Genomic DNA, 20,748 nt, shown 5'->3' with positions numbered 1-20,748 from the left:
ATGTTTTGATTTCATTATTACCAGAAAAGCTAAAATAGAGTTTGCGCAGTAGAGACTCAGAGAGATTCTGAGTGGAACCCAGTGACTGTAATAATTTTTTTTTTTCAAGAGTCTAATCTTTTCCTAGCTACATCCCCCACCCCGAAATATTTTGCAATCCCCCCCCAAAAAAAGACTGTCAGCCTCATTTTTAACCTCTTATAACTAATGAAAATAAAACTTTTCAGAAAAAAAGAGGACTTAAATACAAGACAGCCAAATAATATCTTTAAATCACCACAACAATCGGATGTGAAAAACATTTCTACCAGGTGTACTAATCTTTTAAAGTTTGACCACAGCCCATCTGGAACGACTGGGGAGATGGATTTTTTGACCTATACTGCAGCCAGCCACCAGGGGGAGCAGTTTTTGTGGAGACCTCATTTCGAGCTGAGCAAGATGATTTCCGTTTTTACAACAATCTATGTTGTTCACTAACAAGTAAAAAGAGAACAATAACCATAATTTTGTCCATGTTTTATAGTTGCAAAATCCAGTGTGACATCATATCCCATGATGGGGCAACATGTCACATGGTCACACTCTCTATTTCATCGCCTGTAACTGTTTTTAATCTGGTTCCAAGAAATACATAAGAGTGTGAAAAGTGTGACATCTAGCCCCGGTCTCCCCTACATCACCGAGCTCGCTCTCACGATGTCTCAGACTCAGATGTTCCTCTATTAACTCCACCAGAGCTTAGGCCTGTCTCGCTCCAAATTCACAGAGCGCTTAAGAGCTCTGAAATGAACTTTCGGAGCATTCTCCTGGATTGTGAGTGTCTAAAAAACCTGCAGACTTTCTTCTTGAGTCATAGCTTTGGTTTTATCAATAAATGATTTTGCCCTTGTGCATAAACTTAGTCGAAGTTTTCCGTGTTCTATTCACTTCTCCAGAAACTCAGAGACTCAGACGAGACGTATCTCCCTTCCATTTTTTCCCGCACATCAACATGCACGTCATCCTCCCCCTAAAGGTCAGCCAAAAACATGTAGTTAAAGTGCAAAAAAAAGTCTGGAGTGCTGCAGAGACGGCTTTGATTTCTCCAAGAAGAGTAATGGTGGAAGAAAAAGTACAAAGTGATTTTGCCTTACAGGCGAGCAGACAGGTGCTTCCATCATTCAAAATTCATTCAGGCCGTTGTTGCAGCGAGTGGGAGACAGCTTAATTTTGTTGGATTTTGCTCGGTGCCCTGAAACAAAGATTGCTTTTGGTTTGATTCATTACATGAGCAGGAAATATCACTTTCATGATCATCCCCATGTAATCAGTTCATCTCCAGCGTGGTGACCACTGTCGTCTCATCAGCAGAGGCTTTTATTGTGAAGGCAGCAGAGTGTGGAAATGGACGCTGTTAAGCAAACGTGGCAGACTTAATTACTTCTTTTGTAAGTTTCCGTATGATCTGCGGGCGCTGTGCTTACAAATTATCCAATTCTACCTCCGTGTTTGCCGACTGCGGGTCTCCAGGGAGCGTCAAACTTAAGCAGTGTTAAAGCAGAACAATCAGCGGGACCCTCCTGAGTTTAAACCCAGGCTGCCCCCTCATCCTCCGCCGGGACGCTGGTGTTTACCACCCGGAGTGGCTGAAAATTAATTGGCTTCTTGAGCTGCCGTACATTCCCCCTCTGTCAGTGCGATGGCCTCCCCTCATTGCGCTGTCACTTTAAGTCGAAGTGTATTAATGGACTGTGTGGGCCATTGATTCCTAATTCCTCCCGACGTCGACATTGGGGATAAATATTGCGTGGCACGCCCGTCTTCAGGCTTATTGTAATCAGCATTGTTATTGATCGGCTGCTTGAACCCCCCAGAAGTAATCTATTTTAAATACACTTTCAGCAAACACCGGGCTACTTCTGGTTTGGTTCCAGCAGGAAAATAACAAAAGGACACAGGAAAAGGAAGTGTCCTGAAGTCGTTGAGACGAGCAGGCGGATAGAAATATTGGAAAAGTCAGGGAGAATGCGTCGTGAGATATGTCTGGGTGGTCTCAGGGTGGTCTCTGTCAGCGCGTGTGTGTCTACCCGTCTGTCTCCACGAGGCCGGCGGATGATGGATGAGGCCTCAGCCAGACGTCGGTGCTATCGATTTATCCTCACATTCATCTGGGGGGAGGTGGAGCGGGGCGACTCTGCGAGACAAGCGTTTCAACACATTGTACCTCGAATAACACACACACACACACATTCATATATAAAGAGGGATATAAATACAGTACAGATAGATTCAGACGATGATTTTCTCGCACCGGTGGAGGCGTGGGCCTCGGTTGAAATCTCTCATTGTCTGCCGAGTACCACGACGACTGCCTCTTGCCTCACCAAGGTGCTTTTATTGATCCACCTGCAAAGTGGCATCCACTTGTTTAACATCCACTCTAATACTCTCCAATTGGCCCAGCCTTGCCTGTCTGCTCGTCGGGCTGCTTTGTTCAGCTATGAGCGCAGAAGATGGAGAGAGGAGTGTGTGTTTGTGCTCAAGAGGGCGTGATGAGACCTGTGTGTGAAGAAACGTGCTGTACGCTGAGGTAGATCTTTGTGTGTGTGTGTGTGTACAAGCACGCCGCTGCTGCAAATAGGTTTTTTGTACGTCTGTCAAAGAGTCCATCCAGCCCATTGAGCGACAAATTAAGCCTGCAAAGCAAAGTTGCCATTCTCTGCGTCTCTTTCTCTCTCGTTGCTCAAGGCTTTGTTGTTTTTCCCTTTGCTTGCTTTGCTCACTCGGTGTTCATAATCAGCGTTAACAAACTGGAAGGACATTCATTGTTGCTGCTGCATGGACGGTTTGAAAACAGTCTCATTTACTGAGATCGAGGAGTCACGATCTCAGTTATGAGGGAACAAGACTACTTTTGAGTTCGACATGTTGCAGAAGAAGACACTGATGCTGCATACTGGAGGATAGCAGTATCACCTTTTATCCAAGTGTGTACCTGAGATCTGAAATCTAAAGTTTCAACATTACTGACACCCACAATTCCCATAAAAGCTGCCTCATGATTCCTTTCCTCCACAAGTCGTATATGCAAGGTATGAAAGACTGAATCTAAATGTCTGTGTGGGCGTGCATTTAATGACGATGACAGTTATGACAATAATTTTATGTTAGCGCTGACATTTACCGCATCGACAAGCTGCAGCTGCTCCGATCCCCGAATGTGAAATGATAAACGGCTTCATGAGAGTGTTCACAGTCCTCTCTCCTCTCTTCTCTCAGGGAATGATGTACCTGGAGGAGAGGAGGCTGGTCCACAGGGACCTGGCCGCCCGCAACGTGCTGGTGAAGTCGCCCAATCACATCAAGATCACCGACTTCGGCTTGGCACGGCTGCTGGACGCCGATGAGAAGGAGTACAACGCCGACGGGGGCAAGGTTGGTGTAAGTGGAGGCGTGTTTTTGTGTGTGTGTGTGTGACTGAACGCACAGGACAACTTACATAATGATGGTTGACATAAGTGGTAAATACAGCAAACGAAAGGTAATAAAAGAAAAGGTCAGTGCTGCTGAGAAGGGAAGTGAGGATGGAAACAAAAGAGCTTTGTTGGGCTCAAGGGAGAGGAGTGTTTTTCTTCAGACTGTTTGTCTATAAATGTCAAATTTAGGACAAACTGACCCAAAAAAATCACATTTTAGTGAAGACGACTGACCTTCAAGAGTGATAAAGTTTGAAAACTTCCAATTCTAAATAATTTATTATTGAGGCGCTGCTTTTTTAACCAGAAGCTTGAAGAAAAACTCAAATATCAACACTGAAATAAAACAAAACTATTCATATCTAATAGTGAAAACATCGCCCTGCACTTCAACCCTTTAAATCATACTTTTAAAATCCTCCCAACACGTGTTTGACTAAATACAGAGAGATGAACAGGTCTGGAAGTTTCTGTCACCTTAAACTTTCTCTGTGATCGCTCACTTTGAAATGTCATTTTAGTCGATAAAATATCAAGGTTCGTCATTTTGAACCTTATCTGGCGTCTGGGTTTATTCTGGTGAAAGATGTCACTGAAGTGCAATAATGGATTGTAGGATGTATTTATTCCATGAAAATGAAGAGATTGAGGCATTTCCTTTGCACAGTTTGAGGCACTTTTAGTGAAAAATGCATCATAAGGAAGAAAAACCATATTTCACAAAAACAAGGCAAATTATTCAACAGCTACATCAAGGGTCTACAGTCTGCTGCTCTGAAGCCTCATGCAACTCTTCAACTCCTTAGCAGAGGCTCCTTGTAGCTAGGAAAAAATATCTTAAAAATTACCACAACATATGTATTTATATTATTTTTTCATACAAAAATGTACCTTTTTTTTAAGATTTTTGCAAATTTTTCATATTTGCAAGTTTTAATTTTTATTTTTTAATTTCTGCAATTTTTTGCAATTTATTTAAATTCAATTAAAAAATATATGAAAATTAAGAAAATTTTAAGGATTAAAAGTTTTTAATTTTTTGGCAAACTTTTTGAAATTTGGGAATTTTTTGGCAATCTTTTTTTTTTTTTGCAAATGCATGAAATTCATTTTATCCAAGTTGATGAATTAAAAAAATGCAAACTTTTTAAAAAATAAAAGAAAAAGACATCACATGTACAATTTTCAAAACACAAAAACCTTTTTTAGTATGTTCTGAATTCCATACATGTTTTTGTCTTCATTGTGAAGACAAAGTAGATTTTCTGGCTTTTGAATGACTTGAATCCAGTCGAGCTGAGGCTCGGTGTCTCTTCTGAATGACTCGGCCAACCCTGGAGGAAAAGTACGGTATTTTGAATCTGAACTTCACAAAAAAGTTTTAATTTTCTCTAACGAACCCGGTACACATAGTTCTTGTAAATAAATTAGACAATCTGTCCAAAAAAAACCAACATGAAACAGAAAAGCTCCTTCCCCGTGTCGTGCAGGAACATGTTAACCAATTCCCAAGCTGTGAACCTCTCTCCATCCAGAAAGTTTCTCTAAAACACAATTTAGAAGCACTTCATCCAAACAAATCGTGCAGCCACAGTTCCAATCAGTTTGTTTTGTTTGGGGACCCGGACTACATTAATCAGAAGCCCCTTCACTTCCCCTCGCTTGAGACTGGCTATGCAAATTGTGCTGATCAACTCCCTTTATTAAATCGGCTGTCTCATTGCTGCATCCATTCAGCAGGAGGCCTGCAGGTAGCCGCGGCGTGATGAGTTGGAGTTTACTCGCGAGCGTTTCTATGGAGCCGGACCAGGTGAGGGTTGATGTGAGACGTATGAGCTGCTGTCAGCGACATCTGCGTGTGTGGTGCGAAAAAATAAATAAACGAGAGATAAATCAACAGAGATGAAAGCGCTGCATTTCCAAACCTGAAGCGTGTCATTTCCCTCTTCCTGTTCATTTCCCTGAAGAGCGGGAGTGCATGTCGGACTCCCACGCCGACGGGAGGGGCTGTATTTGAAATGACCATGTGTGTTCGTATGTGCTTTCCCATGCAAAAAGCCTGCATAATTGCTGTGTTCAGTGAGCTCTACAGCCTCTATCGTCAATATGGAAATTACACGGCGGTTATGATATGCCATGTGTGTCAGCGTCCTTGTCAGGAATGTCAAAGGCTCTGTTGTTATTAGTGTTTCACACCTAGAGGCTGGAGAGATGATGGAGGATAAACGGCCAGCACATGCTCATTTGGTATCTTAAAAGCCTCCTCAGTATTGATGATCTCTGGGTTAGACGGAAGACAATCAATCACACTACTTGAGTAATATCGAGCAAAGCAAAACTATGCTTGAAAGATCTGTCGATATCCCAATATCGCTCTAATATGAGATTAACAGATAGGGCAGCTGCAGAGGGATGAAGGCGTTGTGGAGATAACTCCAATCAGGTGTAAATAAATAAATTGAAATGTCTGCGATTTGAAGATTTTCCCCGTCTCTGTCGCTGTCTCCTCAGATGCCGATCAAATGGATGGCTTTGGAGTGCATCCACTACAGGAAGTTCACCCATCAGAGTGACGTGTGGAGCTATGGTGGGTGTTTTTTCATCTTAATGTTTCGTTGTTCGCCTGCAAGTGCAGACGTCAGTGTTCCTTCTGCTCATACCTGTGGGAGGCAGGAAAGAAAAAAATCAATGAGCTGAAATCCTGCTTCCTGCATTTGCATTTTCGCCCCCTTATCTGTCTGCTTGTCTTGTTCTCCGTCGGCTCTTTGTCTCACCTTCACATCTCCACCTGTCCGTCTCCTTCATCTCTTTTCCTTGCTTGTTTGCATCCTGCAGGAGTGACCATCTGGGAGCTGATGACATTTGGAGGCAAACCATACGACGGCATCCCCACGCGGGAGATCCCGGACATTCTGGAGAAAGGGGAGCGTCTTCCACAGCCGCCCATTTGCACCATCGACGTCTACATGGTCATGGTTAAATGTGAGAAAACACATGGTTCTTACACACAGTCCTCTAAAGATGACACACAGTGGAAAGCAGCTGTGGGAAAGCCACTCCTGACCCAAAAACAGCGGTGATAAAAAGTTACACTCTGTAAAAAAGGTTTCTTCTGAGGCACGTGGAGTACAGAGAGTCTGAGGTGACAAAAGTGTGAATTAGAAAGATGATGAAATGCTCAGGAAATCAAGCATCCTGACACAGTGCGGCACAGAAAGCGCCTCCTGAAGTTGCCAAGTTGCTTGTGACATTGCACTCAATCCTGCCTCTTGTGGCTGGGGCGAACACTGAAACCCGAGTCACTAAATGAGACTCCAGCTCCAAAAAGGTAGGACTCAGATATGTAAGCTGAAAGCATCCTCGGTAAATTACTCACTCCTGCTAATTGATGTCAGACGTACCCTGCTAAGGCGTTGCACTCTGCTGTAAAGGAACCGAATATCAAAGCTCCAACGCTGAAATCTTGTCAGCTAATTATACATCCACACTTTGCTCTTTCGAAGAATTTATACATCAGAATTAAACGCCGGTGACATGAAACAGCTGCGTATTTCTAAACATAACTGTGCCTTAGTCACAGGTGACAGCATCAAAGGTGGTGTTCGAGATCAGCTCTCTAACAAAGAGAGTTGTTGTTGAGCACATTAAATCATGTTTATACACCGCTGCACCTCGGCGTGCTGTGTCACAGATGAGATGCAGTTTAATAACATATTTTTAATATTCATCCGGTAAGGTGTTGGAGCTCTGGGGTTTGGATTCAAGGCTGGAAGAGAAGGAGGAGGAGGAGAAGTTGATATGCAAAAAAACAAGAGATGAAAAACAAGTTAGGGAACAAGACGTGGGACAAAACTGATGAGATGCTGCTTTATGGCGTGAAACACGCAGGCCTGTCCCCGTGAGGGAGTCTGCTCATGTCATCTTCCATCTGGACTCCCCCACCTCCCTCATCCAAAACTCCTCATTCCCCCTAAACTCTCCCATGTTTCTCCCATCTCCATCTTGGAAGAGGAGTCCTGTTTCTGGTGGTCATGGCTGCAGAGGGATCCACCCTCCCATATTTCCAGGAAAGGATCCAGACACACCGGCCAGTCCGGGCTTAAAAATCTGCCAGCTATCAGCGGCTTGGCTCGGCTCTCCTTCACTCCAGTCTGGTCATGGCTGCTCCAGCCTTCACCCAGCTACGGTGGAGTGACTCTCCTGTCACTCTCTGTTGTCTCATAAACACTACTTCACGGCAGCTTCTCCTGATTTACTTTAAATCCAGTTTTCAAACATGAATCCACCATGAATCCACTCAACACTCTTCACATTGAAACTACAAACTCATCCTTTGCTCTCATAATTCACTCTGGATGAGGACACCAGCAGCAGCAGCAGGCTGCTTAAATGCCAAACGTGTTGAAAGAGAATGATGTGATTCAGCTCGGAGCTTGATACCAAAACGTACTCCTGTGACAAAAATGTTAATCCAATGGAAATGTCATAAGATCTAATTGTTTTACTTCCAAGTGAAAAACTGCTGCCAATGGCTTTTGACAGCGCGGGAAGCCCTGCAGCCATTTAGCCTAATAACAATGCCAGCTGATTTCTGTTAGCGCTCCCCTCGAGGAGGAGGAAACAGTTTGCATGCTGTTTTGAATCTGTCTGCACAATAATGTTATAAACGCCGAGGTTAAAGGGATTCCCTTAACTGAACTTTGAGCTGAAATGCTCCAGGCTTGTCACAGAAACGTTGAGAGGAGCTGAAAATATTCGAGTGAGGAGTTGCGGCTGAGAGGGGGAGCTCTCAAGGAAGCAGGAGACACATTCAATAAGCTAGTTCACAACTTTAAAAGTGGAGCTGGCCTGAGCACGCCACGCGCACTGAAAATATTTAAACAACGATTAGCTAAAAGAGGTCAAACGCTGAGTCAAGCCACCAGGATGGTCACGCCACCCCCATGAAGAGCCTGAGCGACTGCTTGCATTAGTCCTAATTACCCACTGACTGAGAGCCGCTGTTTGTGATTTGGTGCACCATCACACCGTGTACCCCGTCGCCTCAGCGCCACCCCTATAAAGACAAAATGGAGTTTGATTGCCGGAGTAATTGCACCTCATTTAGGTAATGTGCCTGTGTAGGGGCGCTAGACGGGAGCTAGCAGCAGACAGTTCAAGGTTTATTTAAGGAGAGCTGGATCAGGAAGGTGGAGCTGGTGGAGGGAGGAGAGGACAACATGCATCCATCAGGTTTCAGTGAATAAAGTGAGAGGAAGCAGTCACACCAGCCTCCAGGACTCCACTGTTGCAGAATGTAAAATAAGGATACAGAAGCTGAAATGCAGCCCAGTTTGCCGACAGTCTAATCAGAGCTGAGACACCACCTGGCCTCTCGCTTCACCTGCAGGGGTTTGCTGTGTTTACTGCAGCCTTGGCCTCAGGAAGAGTAAAACAGGCTGCGGATCAAAACGAAAACACACACACACACACACACTATCCTCTACCATAACTAGCTCTGAGTTGCCCTTGAGCAAAGCGCATCAGCCATGTGACTGCAGGAACTTTATTAGAGTGAACAATATGCTTGCTCATTTAGCGTTCAGTGGATGACTGAAGGTCTGAGTTAAATAGAGCTGAAGTCCTCTGAGTGCTCAGCCTGTACGGCTCTCACAGGGAGAACACTGTGTGTGCTGCTGTCCTGACCCTCCTGATCACATACAGCAATAAACTTTTAAGTATTTAATGAAATTCCTGAATTAAAGGATGGCGTAGAGAGGAGTCAGTGACAGGGGTGGGGTTAAGGACAGAGTTGACGGAAAATAAAAACAAGAAGAAACTAGAGTAAGGGTCTTCAAGCTACGGTTCTGAGCCTGATGCGGCTCTTTGACCCATCTGCAGTAGCTTCTTGTAGCTTTAAAATAATTTTATGTATTTTTTTTGTTTTATTACAGAGGGTATTAATGATTTAAGACATTAGAACTAAACTTTTTTTTTTTTTTCAAATTTTTTGAGACTTTTGCAATTTTTTTTCATATTGATGTAGAAAAAAATTTTTGCGAAGATTTTGCAAAGTATGAAATTTTTTGAATTCCTGCAAATTTTGGCAAATTATTTGAAATTCAATTTTGGAGAAAAATTTTGCACATTATTTAAATGTTCATTTATGTATTTTTTTATATTTATATTTTGCAAATTTACAAATGTAGGCAAATTTTTGAAAATTTTATATTTGGGTATTTTTGCAATTTTTGCACATTTATTTATTCATTTATTTTTCATTATTAATTTTTTTCAAAATTTGCAAATTTTTCTAAAAAGTTTGCAACTCATCAAAATGTAATAAATTTCGCAAATTTCTGAAATTTGTAATATTACAAATGTAAGGTTTTTAAAAAAACATTTGCAAAATTTATTAAAAAAAAAAAAAAGAAAAGAAAACATTCCATGTACAATTTTATAAACACTAGATACTAGATTATAACTTGGTTAAGAATTTAATGAATGTTTTTCTTTTTATTGTGAAGATTCAGTAGATTTTGTCTGATCCGAGGAAAATGGCTCCTATTAAAGTAAAGGTCACAGACCCCTGAACCGGAGGATTTGATATCCCTGTTGATAAAACATCAATCTGCATATTAAAGCTCCACTGGCTATGAAACAGCAAGCAACTGTATTCACTCATTAATTCCTCCCTTTGTCTTCTTTTCACCCTCCTCCCACCCTCAGGCTGGATGATTGACGCAGACAGCCGGCCAAAGTTTAAGGAGCTGGCTGCTGAGTTCTGCAGGATGGCCCGTGACCCACAGCGCTACCTGGTCATCCAGGTGCGTTCGCTAACAGGCTCGCTGTCAGACCGTTTCTTAATGAGGAGTTTCTTTGAAAAGTGAAACTTCTGTGATATTTTAGGAGGTGTAAGTAATAAAACTATGTCTACGGTTTCAGGGAGACGACCGCATGAAACTCCCAAGCCCCAACGACAGCAAGTTCTTCCAGAGCCTCCTGGATGAAGAGGACCTGAACGACTTGATGGACGCTGACGAGTATCTGGTGCCGCGAGGCTTCAACATGGCTCCTCCGTCGTACACAGTGAGGCCTCGTGTTGACTCTAACAGGGTAAGACTTTAATCTATGATCATAAAACCTTTTTAAGTGTAATAGTTTGACTTCCATCTTTAAATATAAATGATCTTCCTCCCTCTGTGGGAACTGCCCACCTCTCCGTCCTCTAAGCACTCAAGGTGGTTGAGAACTTCCAATACACCGATGATTTCCCCCACTAATGGCTCCTCTCCATCATTTCCATCCCAGCGTGTGTGGCTTAAACCTGGGCTCTTTATGCGCCCGCTCCCCAGGCCCCAGGTTTCATTACTCAGAGCTCCACAAGCAAATAACAGGCGCTCTCTTAAAATGCCGCGGCCGTTTGCTAATAGACAATGACTGCAGGCTCGCTGTTTGCTTTGTCACATGCACCACGCGCCGCTCTGTATCTTCTTCCCCTCTACCCCCGTGACCTACTCATCTGCCGGCGGCTCTTTGTTCCCTAATGAACACACAAGTGGCGTAAACACACACAGTAATCCATCCAGGGTCCTGGGTGTCCAAGGTCGACACCCCTATCATGAATTGAAATCTTTTGATTATGCAGTCAAAAGTCCCTTCATGCTCAGACAGAGAAAGGAAATCATTGTTTAAACCTATTAACTGTCTGACTTTGCCACGGGAAGTTAGTTATTCAGGTTGCGGCACTGCTAACACTGTCCAATCCAGACGGTTATCTAATCAGGATTTGCTCTGAAGCTCATACTTGAAACGGGGATCGGATAATGACGGGCTTTGAAGAAGGGATAAACACAGAAGTTTAGAGGAGGGGGAAGTTGATTGCAATAGAGGGACGACAGCGCGAGTAGGTGGACGGATATAACCCCGGGTTGTTTCTCTCAGTTTTTTTTCCAGTTGTGTTTTGTGGCTCTGCTTCCTGTAATTGCTGCTGTAGCGCTCCAACTTGGCAAGAGTGCAGAAGAGTGGGCCTGGGTTAAATAGCCCAAGGCAACCGAACACAGCACCACAAGAAGCCCTCTGCTTCACATGTCATGTTTTGTATTTTCTTGTGGGGTTTTTTGTTCTTTTTGAGGTTCAGGTGTTTGAATCGAATCGTTGCCTGGCTGCCCCTCTCAGTCCCTTGAGGCTGATGACTACACCGGCAGAACTTTGTTGGAGAATTCTACCTTCGACAGGCAGCTGCACGGGTTAAAAGTCTCCCTTCCTTTGCCGCAGGTGGCGTAAAACTGGCTAAAACTGACTCAAACTTTATTATTTTTGGCGTCTGCACAGTGTGTGCTTGAACTATAGACATCTTTACTTTGGTTTGTTGGCTATATTCTCCCAGCTCTTCTTTCAGAAATAGCTGAAAGTGTCTCACAAAACAGTTTCCAAAGTGGTAAATCAAACCGTCTGTTGAAAAAGTAAAGTCACAAAGCCTTCTCTACTTTCCAGAATCAGTTTGGCTATCGGGATGGTGGTCCAAACCCCGCAGAGGGATCCTCGGCTGGTGCCCAGGCCTGTTTGAACCAAGAGGCGACAGGCGGGGCGGTTCCAGCCCTGGAGGACCAGCGCTGCAACGGGAGTCTGCATAAGAAAAGCCTCGGCCAGGCAGGAGGAGAGGACAGCGGGGGCCAGAGATACAGCGCTGATCCGACCATCTTCCTTGGAGATAGAGCATCCAGAGGGGACACGGATGAGGATGGATACATGACACCCATGAAGGACAAGAGCTCTTCAGGTAGGTGTAATCTGACGCATCCCCTCCTCCGTCCACTCATTCAGTAAATCTGATCGTATATCCCGCCTGTTGATTTTATTCCATCTCATTGATTAAAATTCCTTCTGAGTTTCCATCACCGGTGTGTGTCAGCTACTACAGAGTCATGTTTTCCCTTTGATCATAATTCAGTCCATCAGCCCTGCTCTCGCACTGCCGTCTTTGATTTTCGAGCAGCTCAAAATATAACAAAGCCTGCAGCAAAATGCATCTGATGCAATGTCAAGGAGCAGAGGAGTGGGCAAAATCAATAGGTTTCGCACCCCACTATTATCGCACTTGGAAGCAGTGAAGAGGGGTCATTTGCTGGCATTTTCACCCCTGGCAGATGGAGTTTTCATTGCCAAAGGAAGGACTGGCAAGTTGCCCGTCTGGTCCTGAGTGGCTGCCATTATCACCAGCACCATCTTCATCTCCATCTTATTATTGACTGATCTCTTAAGCTCTCTTATTTTCATCCTCCCTCTTGATTCAATTTCTGATCTTTTGTCTTTATTCTCTCTCAAACCTCCTTTCTCCCTTCCTCTCCTTCCTGTCCTCCTTTTCTTTCCTGATCTGTGCCACAGAATACCTGAACCCCATCGAGGAAAACCCGTTCGTCTCAAGACGTAAAAACGGTGAAATCCATGCTTTGGATAACCCGGGCTACCACAGCACACCCAACAGCCAGCCCAAAGGAGAGGACGAGTACATCAACGAGCCCCTCTACCTCAACACCTTCCACAGCCCTGCTGAGCTGGGCCTGGAGGCCCTGAGGAGAAATGGTCTGCCACTCCCCACCCAGCCTCCTTCTTCCATCTCAGCCACGACTTCAGGCGCCCACCTCCCACTGACCATCCAGACCAGCTTGCCCCACTACCCCCTCCCCTCGGCCCAGCCTTCTCCATCTGGTATCGCCTGCCACCACGGTCCACCGACCCACATCCTCCACACCCACCATACCATCAAACCTGCAGGACAACCTGGCAATCCAGGTGGCGCATCTGCCATCCTGAGCCAAATCGGAACTTCTGCCCAAACCCAGGTGTGCCCGTCGGGCGCCCTGTCGACTTCAGCCACCATCGGGCACGGCAGCCTGCCAGCCTACCAGAGCCACACCACAGCTCACCCAGCCAGCTTACTGAAGCATGGAGGATTAACGTCAGGTAAAGGTCCTGGAAAGAAGCTAAAGGTGACCTTTGACAATCCGGAGTACTGGCAGCACAGCTTGCCTCCAAAACCGTCAAACCAGGCACTTCCAGATGGTGCCCAAGGAGGCTCCACCAACGCTAAGCTCTTCTATAAGCAGAACGGACATATACGGCCGTCTGTAGCTGAAAACCCTGAATATATGTCAGAGTTTTCCTTAAAACCTGGCACCGTCTTGCCACCTCCGCCCTACCGGCAGCGGAACACTGTGGTGTAGATCGACCCAACGTCCCTCTATCTGACTCGAGCCTCCAGCAATCCTGAATCCTCCGGTTCCACTGTTCCACACCAAAGGGAGCAGCCACAACCAGAGCCGCCCCTTTGACTCTTTCCAAATAACGCACCATCTGCTGTAGAGTGTAGCAACATCAGACGGAGGTGGACTGAACCGAACCAAGCAGACCCAACTCTCCAACCTTCACTTTTTCCCAATCCAGTCCATTTTCTGTTCTGTAGATAGAGACTGCACTCCAAGCCTCTGAGAATGTGAAGGTAGAGGTCGTTTTTGGCGAGTAGTAGTCACACAGCCAAGGACATACCGTGTTGTCCCGTCAAGGTAGACCACAAGGGGCGTCAAGTAAGATGGATTCGACTCTGGGGACCTGAACTCACTGCCAGCCACTGCGGTGTCAGAATCACGAGAGGAACAAGATGTTTTATTATTTCTTCTTCTTTTCCAGCATTGAGATCTGAGGATGAACAATCTCCTCTGAGGGTTTCTGAAATGAGCAAACAGACGGAGCAAGTACAGTCTGTTAGATGTCAAGATGTCTTGTTTTGTGAATGACCTTGTCGAAAGAGGCGAACTGGCAAAACACGAAGGAGTGCTGAACGCAGATCAACCAGACCCAGTTTTATTCTTTTATGTATTTACGTTCTTGAATTCTCCATCAAATCTGTGAACGTCATCTCATCTTTCTACTGTAACTGTGATACTGTGATGGCCAAAACTACAATGACCCCCGTCTTTCACATTTGTAGTTTAACCACAGACTTTCCTAACTTGCCTAGAACACACTGCTGTTTTGTTTTTCTTGTTCGACTGCTGTCTTCTTGGATGAGCTGGCCATAAAAAGAATCCGCTCTTTCCAAGCCAAAGGTTACAAGGGAATATCTCACTGTTAACATTTTATAAACACTGGTTGCGGCGCTGAACAGTCAGATTTTTATACACTGGTTTCCCCCTTGGGATCACGAGGCAAACTTACATGAGTAATGGGTGTGCGAGGCTAGTTAGAGAAAGTGCTGTCTCTGCTAAATAGTTTGATAAGGCCATCCATTAAGCAGCCAAACCAAGAGTGTTGATCATGGATGTGGATAGTGATTCAGATAGTGATAGAGGAGGGAGGAGGAGTGGGGGGGAATCTGCAGGGAGAGGATCGAAAGTTCATGTGAGCCTCTTAATGAAGACCTCAAGGAATGAGGAAGACAGCACCAGCGGAGCACAGTGAAAAAGACTACTCTATGTGTGAGTGTGTTTGTCTGTGTGGATGGAAGGAGTGTGTGTGTGTGTGTGTACTAAAATATAAGCTGAATACTTTGACTGCAGAGGGTTAGAAATGAAGAGGAAGTCGGCCAATGAATGGTGCAAACCGTACCAGGACTTACCTGGTTGCTTTTTAATTTGTTCTTTCACATCAGGAAGTAGAAGCCGGATTGACCTATGGCTAAGCCACGCCACTTCGGAGACATTTCACAGGATTCTGATGATGATTTATGGAGACAGAAAGATCACACATCATCTAGAAGTCACCAAAATGGTCTTAGCTAGACAATAGAGGGATGTATTAATTATTTTAATGTTTAGAGAGTCAAAAAAATCAAATTTACAGATCCCAAGTGTATTAAAAGCGGTAAACAGCATCTCAGACAGAGGATCAGCATTGGTCATGGCAAACATATAATGTTTTTTTACCATCTTTACGTGTCTCTGTTGGTTTGGTGCTGTACGGCAGTGGTTCTCAAATGGGGGTACACAAGGGCAATTCAAGGGGTATGCAAGATTCAAAAATGTATTTTCAAAAAAAATATCAACCAAGACAAATCCCTTTATCACAATTTATTCAATAGATGTTTGAATCCAAATAAGTTTCAATAGACAATAGACATTAATAGTACAGCACTGTTTTACATGTTTTAGGGGGTATTTGGTGGAAAAAATACATGTCATGGGGGTCTGTCACTGAAAAAAGTTTGAGAACCACTGCTGTACTGTATATACACTGAATCATTCAGCATAACGTTAGCCAACCTTTGTTACTTATCTTGGCTATTACAGATAAGCTAATGAAGCTAAGCTCCAGAGGCTAATATTTGCTTAACTAGAGCTCTTTGGACTACAGCTCACAGTGATGTACGATCACCAAAGAACAAAACAGGCCAATGAACTCCCAACGAACAAAGAAACAAAGACATGATGAACAATGCAGCTAGAAGCTAACGTTAGGCTAACATTAGCTAATGCTATAGAGACTGCAGTGGTGGTCTACTGCACAACTTTATCCAACAAAGACACTTTTCTGTGTAGATGTTGCTTATAAAATGGTAAAATACTTTGAGTCGGAGTTGCATGTATCTCATGAACACCGTTTGAACATTTTTTTAATTCAAACTCTCAGAAAAACTTTATAAAATCAAACAAACAACCATCCTTTGCAATGTATCTAAGTGTATTGGAAGGCTATACACACTGTGATTGGCTCATTGTGGTTTAGGGCGGGACTTAGCCATACGTCAATTAAAGATCTTTCATGTATTTGGGTAGGAACCATCTCCAGAACACCAGAAAGGCCCCTGTCCTCTTCCCCTGAACCACTCTGCTGATGCCGTCTGCCAGTCGATGCTGCTAAAAGCTCTGGTGTTACAGCCATTACGCCCTCCCCCCAAGCCATACAGTTTTTAACAACTCTGGGTGGGAAAATACCACGCTGCTTGCAAAACTGACAACATCACAACAAAATTTTATAAACCTGGTTTGCCTCAGCGACCCTCCTGCAATACCTAGTCCAGTCAAAACCAACAGAGTCCTGTAGCTCCTTGAACCCTGATCATGATACCTGCAGCATTAGCATCCCCGTCTTGTTTTGGCTGTTTTTGTGCGTCATAATGTTTGTGTGAGAGCTGTGTGAGTGCGTGTTCATCCTCCCCATGGAGCACTTTGATCAAACCTGTGGGTGGAAAGAAAAGATTCCCACCCTTTGTTCCTGAAACATCGAACTTGTTTGTTTTTTAGGAGGCTAAAGCCTTTTTCCAGGAGTTCAGGAAGACAACGAACTTTAAGCTGCATTGACCAGCTTCGAGAATGTCCTTGTTTCCAAGTTCTGTGTTTGCTTTCGACAGTATTTATAACACTTCTTTGATGATATCATGATTATTTCATGAAGGAGTATTTTGTAGTCCCGTTTGGAGCTCTGATTCAATGAAAAAGAGACAGCATTTAATATCAATGTGAAATATTTATGGTGCGTTTGAGCTTGTTTATACAGAGTGGTGGAAGTGGCTGCCAAATCTGGGTTTTCATCGAAAAAAAAACCCACAGAAAAGCAACACACGCCTCAGTTTCCCTCGTCTTTGACCTAAAATAGAAGCAGAATATATCAGGAATCAAGAATAGATTAAGCTGAAACAGTGATGAGGACAAATGGCTGCATGTGTTGGAGGGAGAACTTTCAAAATACAGAATAAGAAACGCAGTTTTTGAAGCTCTTCCAACACAACAAAGCAAAACCTTTTCCTGGAGCCGGAGAGCCGACTCCGCGTGGTGTTGTTTTCATCACCTAAAAGCCTCGTTGAAGTCTGCAGACGAGACAGAAATTGTTTTATTTTGCGGAGGAGCAGTGGTGTCTTCTGCCTTGTTTCAAACATAGATTTGCCCCGGGGTTGGCCTGAGTATCTCGCAGTCGGATCACTCTTTGCCAAACGGGCGCCACGTTTGCACAAAGGCCGTTTATCTCTGACGTTACGCTTCAGGTGGAGAGCTACACAACATTCCCTTCATGGGAGCTCCTCGAAGGTTAACGTCAGAGAGAAACAGCCGCCGTGTAAATATGTTTGACAGCAGTTCAACCCTGAAACGCGGCATTTGTGTTTTCTCTCTTAGTATTATTTGTCCAAGCCAAGGTGCAGAGGCATGTAGCCATGTTGTACTGAAGTGAATCCAGTTCCCGACCATACTGGGTGCAATGAGTCTCATGTATAGTACAGTTTCACCCTGCATGGTACCCACAGTGAGTGTTAAACCCCCTCCATCTGTATCTCCTCATCCCAAACAGTATATCACACATGAGGGAGTCAAAGCCGATTTTTTACTGAATTCAGTAGCACAAACTGGGAGCTCATGTTTCTGATCTTTTTTCTCCATATAATCAAGGAAAAAGACTTTTTCTCCACTATTCGGTTCGTTTCTGCTCATATTTAACACCTTCGTCATTGCACAATCCACGGGGTCATTCATGTCTTGTGTTTTTAAATTATGAATCAGTATAAATGTACAGAATCTTTGGGGTTTCCCTCCAAAACTTATCTAACACACTTCAACAACAAATGTGAATAGTATTTTTATAAGAGCACTGAGACGGCCGACGTGGTGAATTTGTAAATAAGGAGGCGATGCTTTGAATTTATATGGTCTCTCCTACTGCTGTTTTCTCCTGCTTATAACGACTTGTACAAAAAGAGGCGTACATATTTGCTTTATGTAAGTGTACCTTTTTGACTAATGGGACTTTGATTTTAAAAGTGCTTGTTGAACCTTTTTTCTCACTGTTAAGTGGCCCCCTCGTTTCTGGAGATCTGTGGCTGTCCTCGTATTAACGTTCTGCTTCACCCGCCCTGTTTCATTTATCACACACTGATGGGAACACCCAAGGACAAGCCCACATCTTTTCCTTTCCCCCCAATAAAACTGAAACCAGTGCTGCCAACCAACCGGGGTCAACCCGGACTCTCTTCTCTGCTAACTTTCTACTGGAAATCTTACTGAGCCAAGTCTGACCTCCTCCTTTTTCCCCTAAAAGGCAGAGCACAGCCTTTAAAATCTCTTTTTGGTTCTTTTTAATTTGTTTTGCATGCTTTTAGGGGAGATCTAGAGAAGGAAGGAGACCCTGAATAACTCCTCCCCACTTTCGTTCACTTCCGATACTTTGCCCTCTTGTGTCCGAGTTATTTGACACCATACCCAAAGCTTTATATCATAGAAATACCGTTCCTCATGTTTGTTACATGAATCTGTCAAAAGTATATTTTTAATTTAATATAAATAAAGATTGATTCAGTATATGCTGTGGTTTGTCTGTGATGTTGTGTTTGCAAGAGGAAAGTTTCTGGATGTAAACAAAAATCTCTCAAAGGGAAATATCCCAAAAATAAGTTCGCTCCCCGCTCAGACGGCTAACTCCTCAGGGATTCTGTGTTTTGCTCAAAGGCACCTAAGCAGGAGAACTGAAGCATCTTCATCCACTTGCTTGACATGCAACCAGAGCAGAAAGCTCAAACTAAGCAGCTGAAACAACCACATTTAACAGATGGTGTTAATTAAGACGAGGATGCTCACGTAAGCCGCGCGTGCACGCTCGCTTTGACCCGACTTCTTTACATCAACGTTGCAGAAGTTGCACCGGAGGCGAGAATCTGCAGCGCACCAACACTTTCATGCTCAAAAGGACTTGCAGATGAAGACCAGCTGCATCAAAAAGGTCCGCAGTGTTCTCAAAAAAAAAAAAAGAAGAAGAAGAAGAAGGAAAAAGAAGCTTCTCTCGGATCAGGCTAGTGTGTGGATATAACATTTTGCTCTCGTTTTTCTCCCGCCCCGTGCTGCGCTTAATCTGCTGTTTACCCAAGTTGTTGGTTATGTAAACCGGCATGGGCAACATCGTTTGCTATGCAGCGCTCTCTTCCATTCGCTGCTGCATTCCCAGGCTTTCATTTCAATCATAAATAATACAAAACTGTCCAATGGCAGAATATGAGCTTTCTGAAGTCACTGCTATTAATACTAATAAGGCAATGGGGTGCTTTAAGTAAACACTGTTTATGAAGAGAAATCCCCCTCCTTTCTTCTCCACTCTCTGCTCTGTCTATTAGTTTCCTTGAGACTCAATTAGTAAGCACATCCTGTTCCACCATCGCAGTATAAAGTGGGGGTTTCTGCTGCAAAGGAGCCATATTTGAACTACTTTCAGTTATATCCTCATATAGCTACTTACTCAAAATCTATATTAAATCTGCCCGCATAAATCGCTGTCAAAAAAATTATGCTTCCCATTTGCTACGGAAAAGAAAATTTAATTGATCCTCGCTTGCTCCCTTTACTAATGTCGAAGCCGCATAATAGACAGATTATCTTCAACATTAAGCACACTCCCCGACAGGACTTTGCACATTATCACCCTCACCAGACAGCAAAAGGAAGGAGGAGGGGGGGGTCAGTGTTAATTTGGCAACTGCTGTATAACCATTTGTCAGGGTGGTACAAGTCTCCTCCATCGCCGCTCTTGCTGCTGTCGCCGACAGGAGACGAAAGCTTCGGCTTCATCCAGGAGGCCTGTAGCAATTACACTTACAGCTGCCCCACACACACCTGTGACATAGCTCGCCAATGACAGACCGCCGCGGTTTAATTGCAGCATGTCACCTTGACGGTGTTGTACCCCACACGCTCTGACACCTACAGAGAAACAAGACGACGGTTTGAAGCTTGGAGAGTCTTCTATATTTGGGTTTAAGGTTGGACCAACATCTAGAGATGATGTTTCTGATGTGACAAGTTTGAGCGGTGCCCCCTAGTGGATGCAGAAATAAGTCTGAAGTGTTTTTGAGGAGTTTGAAAGTGATGTTGTAAGTCTCTCTTCTACGTATATGCCTGTTCATATTCCATTCTTTAAAATTAGATAATCGACACCAGTATGAATTATTCTTTAATGCTACTTCTTAGTTTCCTGGATTGATTTAAGGCACGTCGAAGTCTCCATGACAACACCACGCCGGCCGACAAAGTTTAAAAGTGAAAACAGAGATCTGTGTTTTTCTCTGCTGAAAATGAATTCTGTGATTAATTATGTAGTGATGGTGGACACTGGAGCCTAACTGTCAGACAGAAAAAGGACAGAAGAGCAGAAGAAAGATAAACAGGAGAGAGATAGAGCCCGAACTAAGGGTAGACCTGAGCTAAGGCTAAATTGCACAGGCTAAAGTCTAAATTGCACAGGCTAAAGGCTAAAACAGAGGCTAAAGGCTAAAAAAAACAAGGGCTGAAGGCTAAACACAAGCTAAAGGTTTTATCAAAGGCTAAAGGTTAGACACACA

General features: G+C 43.9%; 1 protein-coding gene across 3 annotated transcripts in view; it reads left to right on the top strand.

The window, feature by feature from the left end:
* LOC141785767 (receptor tyrosine-protein kinase erbB-4) overlaps positions 1-18,676 on the top strand; it is a 218,184-nt gene extending 199,508 nt beyond the window's left edge. For 2 of the 3 annotated variants that reach the window (XM_074664235.1, XM_074664234.1), the window contains exons 21-27: positions 3,262-3,423; positions 5,970-6,045; positions 6,294-6,440; positions 10,167-10,264; positions 10,383-10,553; positions 11,934-12,219; positions 12,825-18,676. In XM_074664235.1, the coding sequence (XP_074520336.1) occupies positions 3,262-3,423; positions 5,970-6,045; positions 6,294-6,440; positions 10,167-10,264; positions 10,383-10,553; positions 11,934-12,219; positions 12,825-13,663 (1,779 nt within the window). In that variant the 3' untranslated portion in view covers positions 13,664-18,676. The remainder of the gene's footprint in view (positions 1-3,261; positions 3,424-5,969; positions 6,046-6,293; positions 6,441-10,166; positions 10,265-10,382; positions 10,554-11,933; positions 12,220-12,824) is intronic. The other variant, XM_074664236.1, reaches the window with a different exon arrangement.
* Positions 18,677-20,748: the final 2,072 nt, after the last annotated feature.

This window comes from Halichoeres trimaculatus, unplaced genomic scaffold (genome assembly GCF_033239565.1).
Source record: "Halichoeres trimaculatus isolate MK-OKI-2021-1 unplaced genomic scaffold, fHalTri1.1 fHalTri1_scaffold_24, whole genome shotgun sequence".
In the NCBI taxonomy this organism is placed as follows: Eukaryota; Metazoa; Chordata; class Actinopteri; order Labriformes; family Labridae; genus Halichoeres; species Halichoeres trimaculatus.
This window is presented reverse-complemented; position numbering and strand designations above follow the sequence as displayed.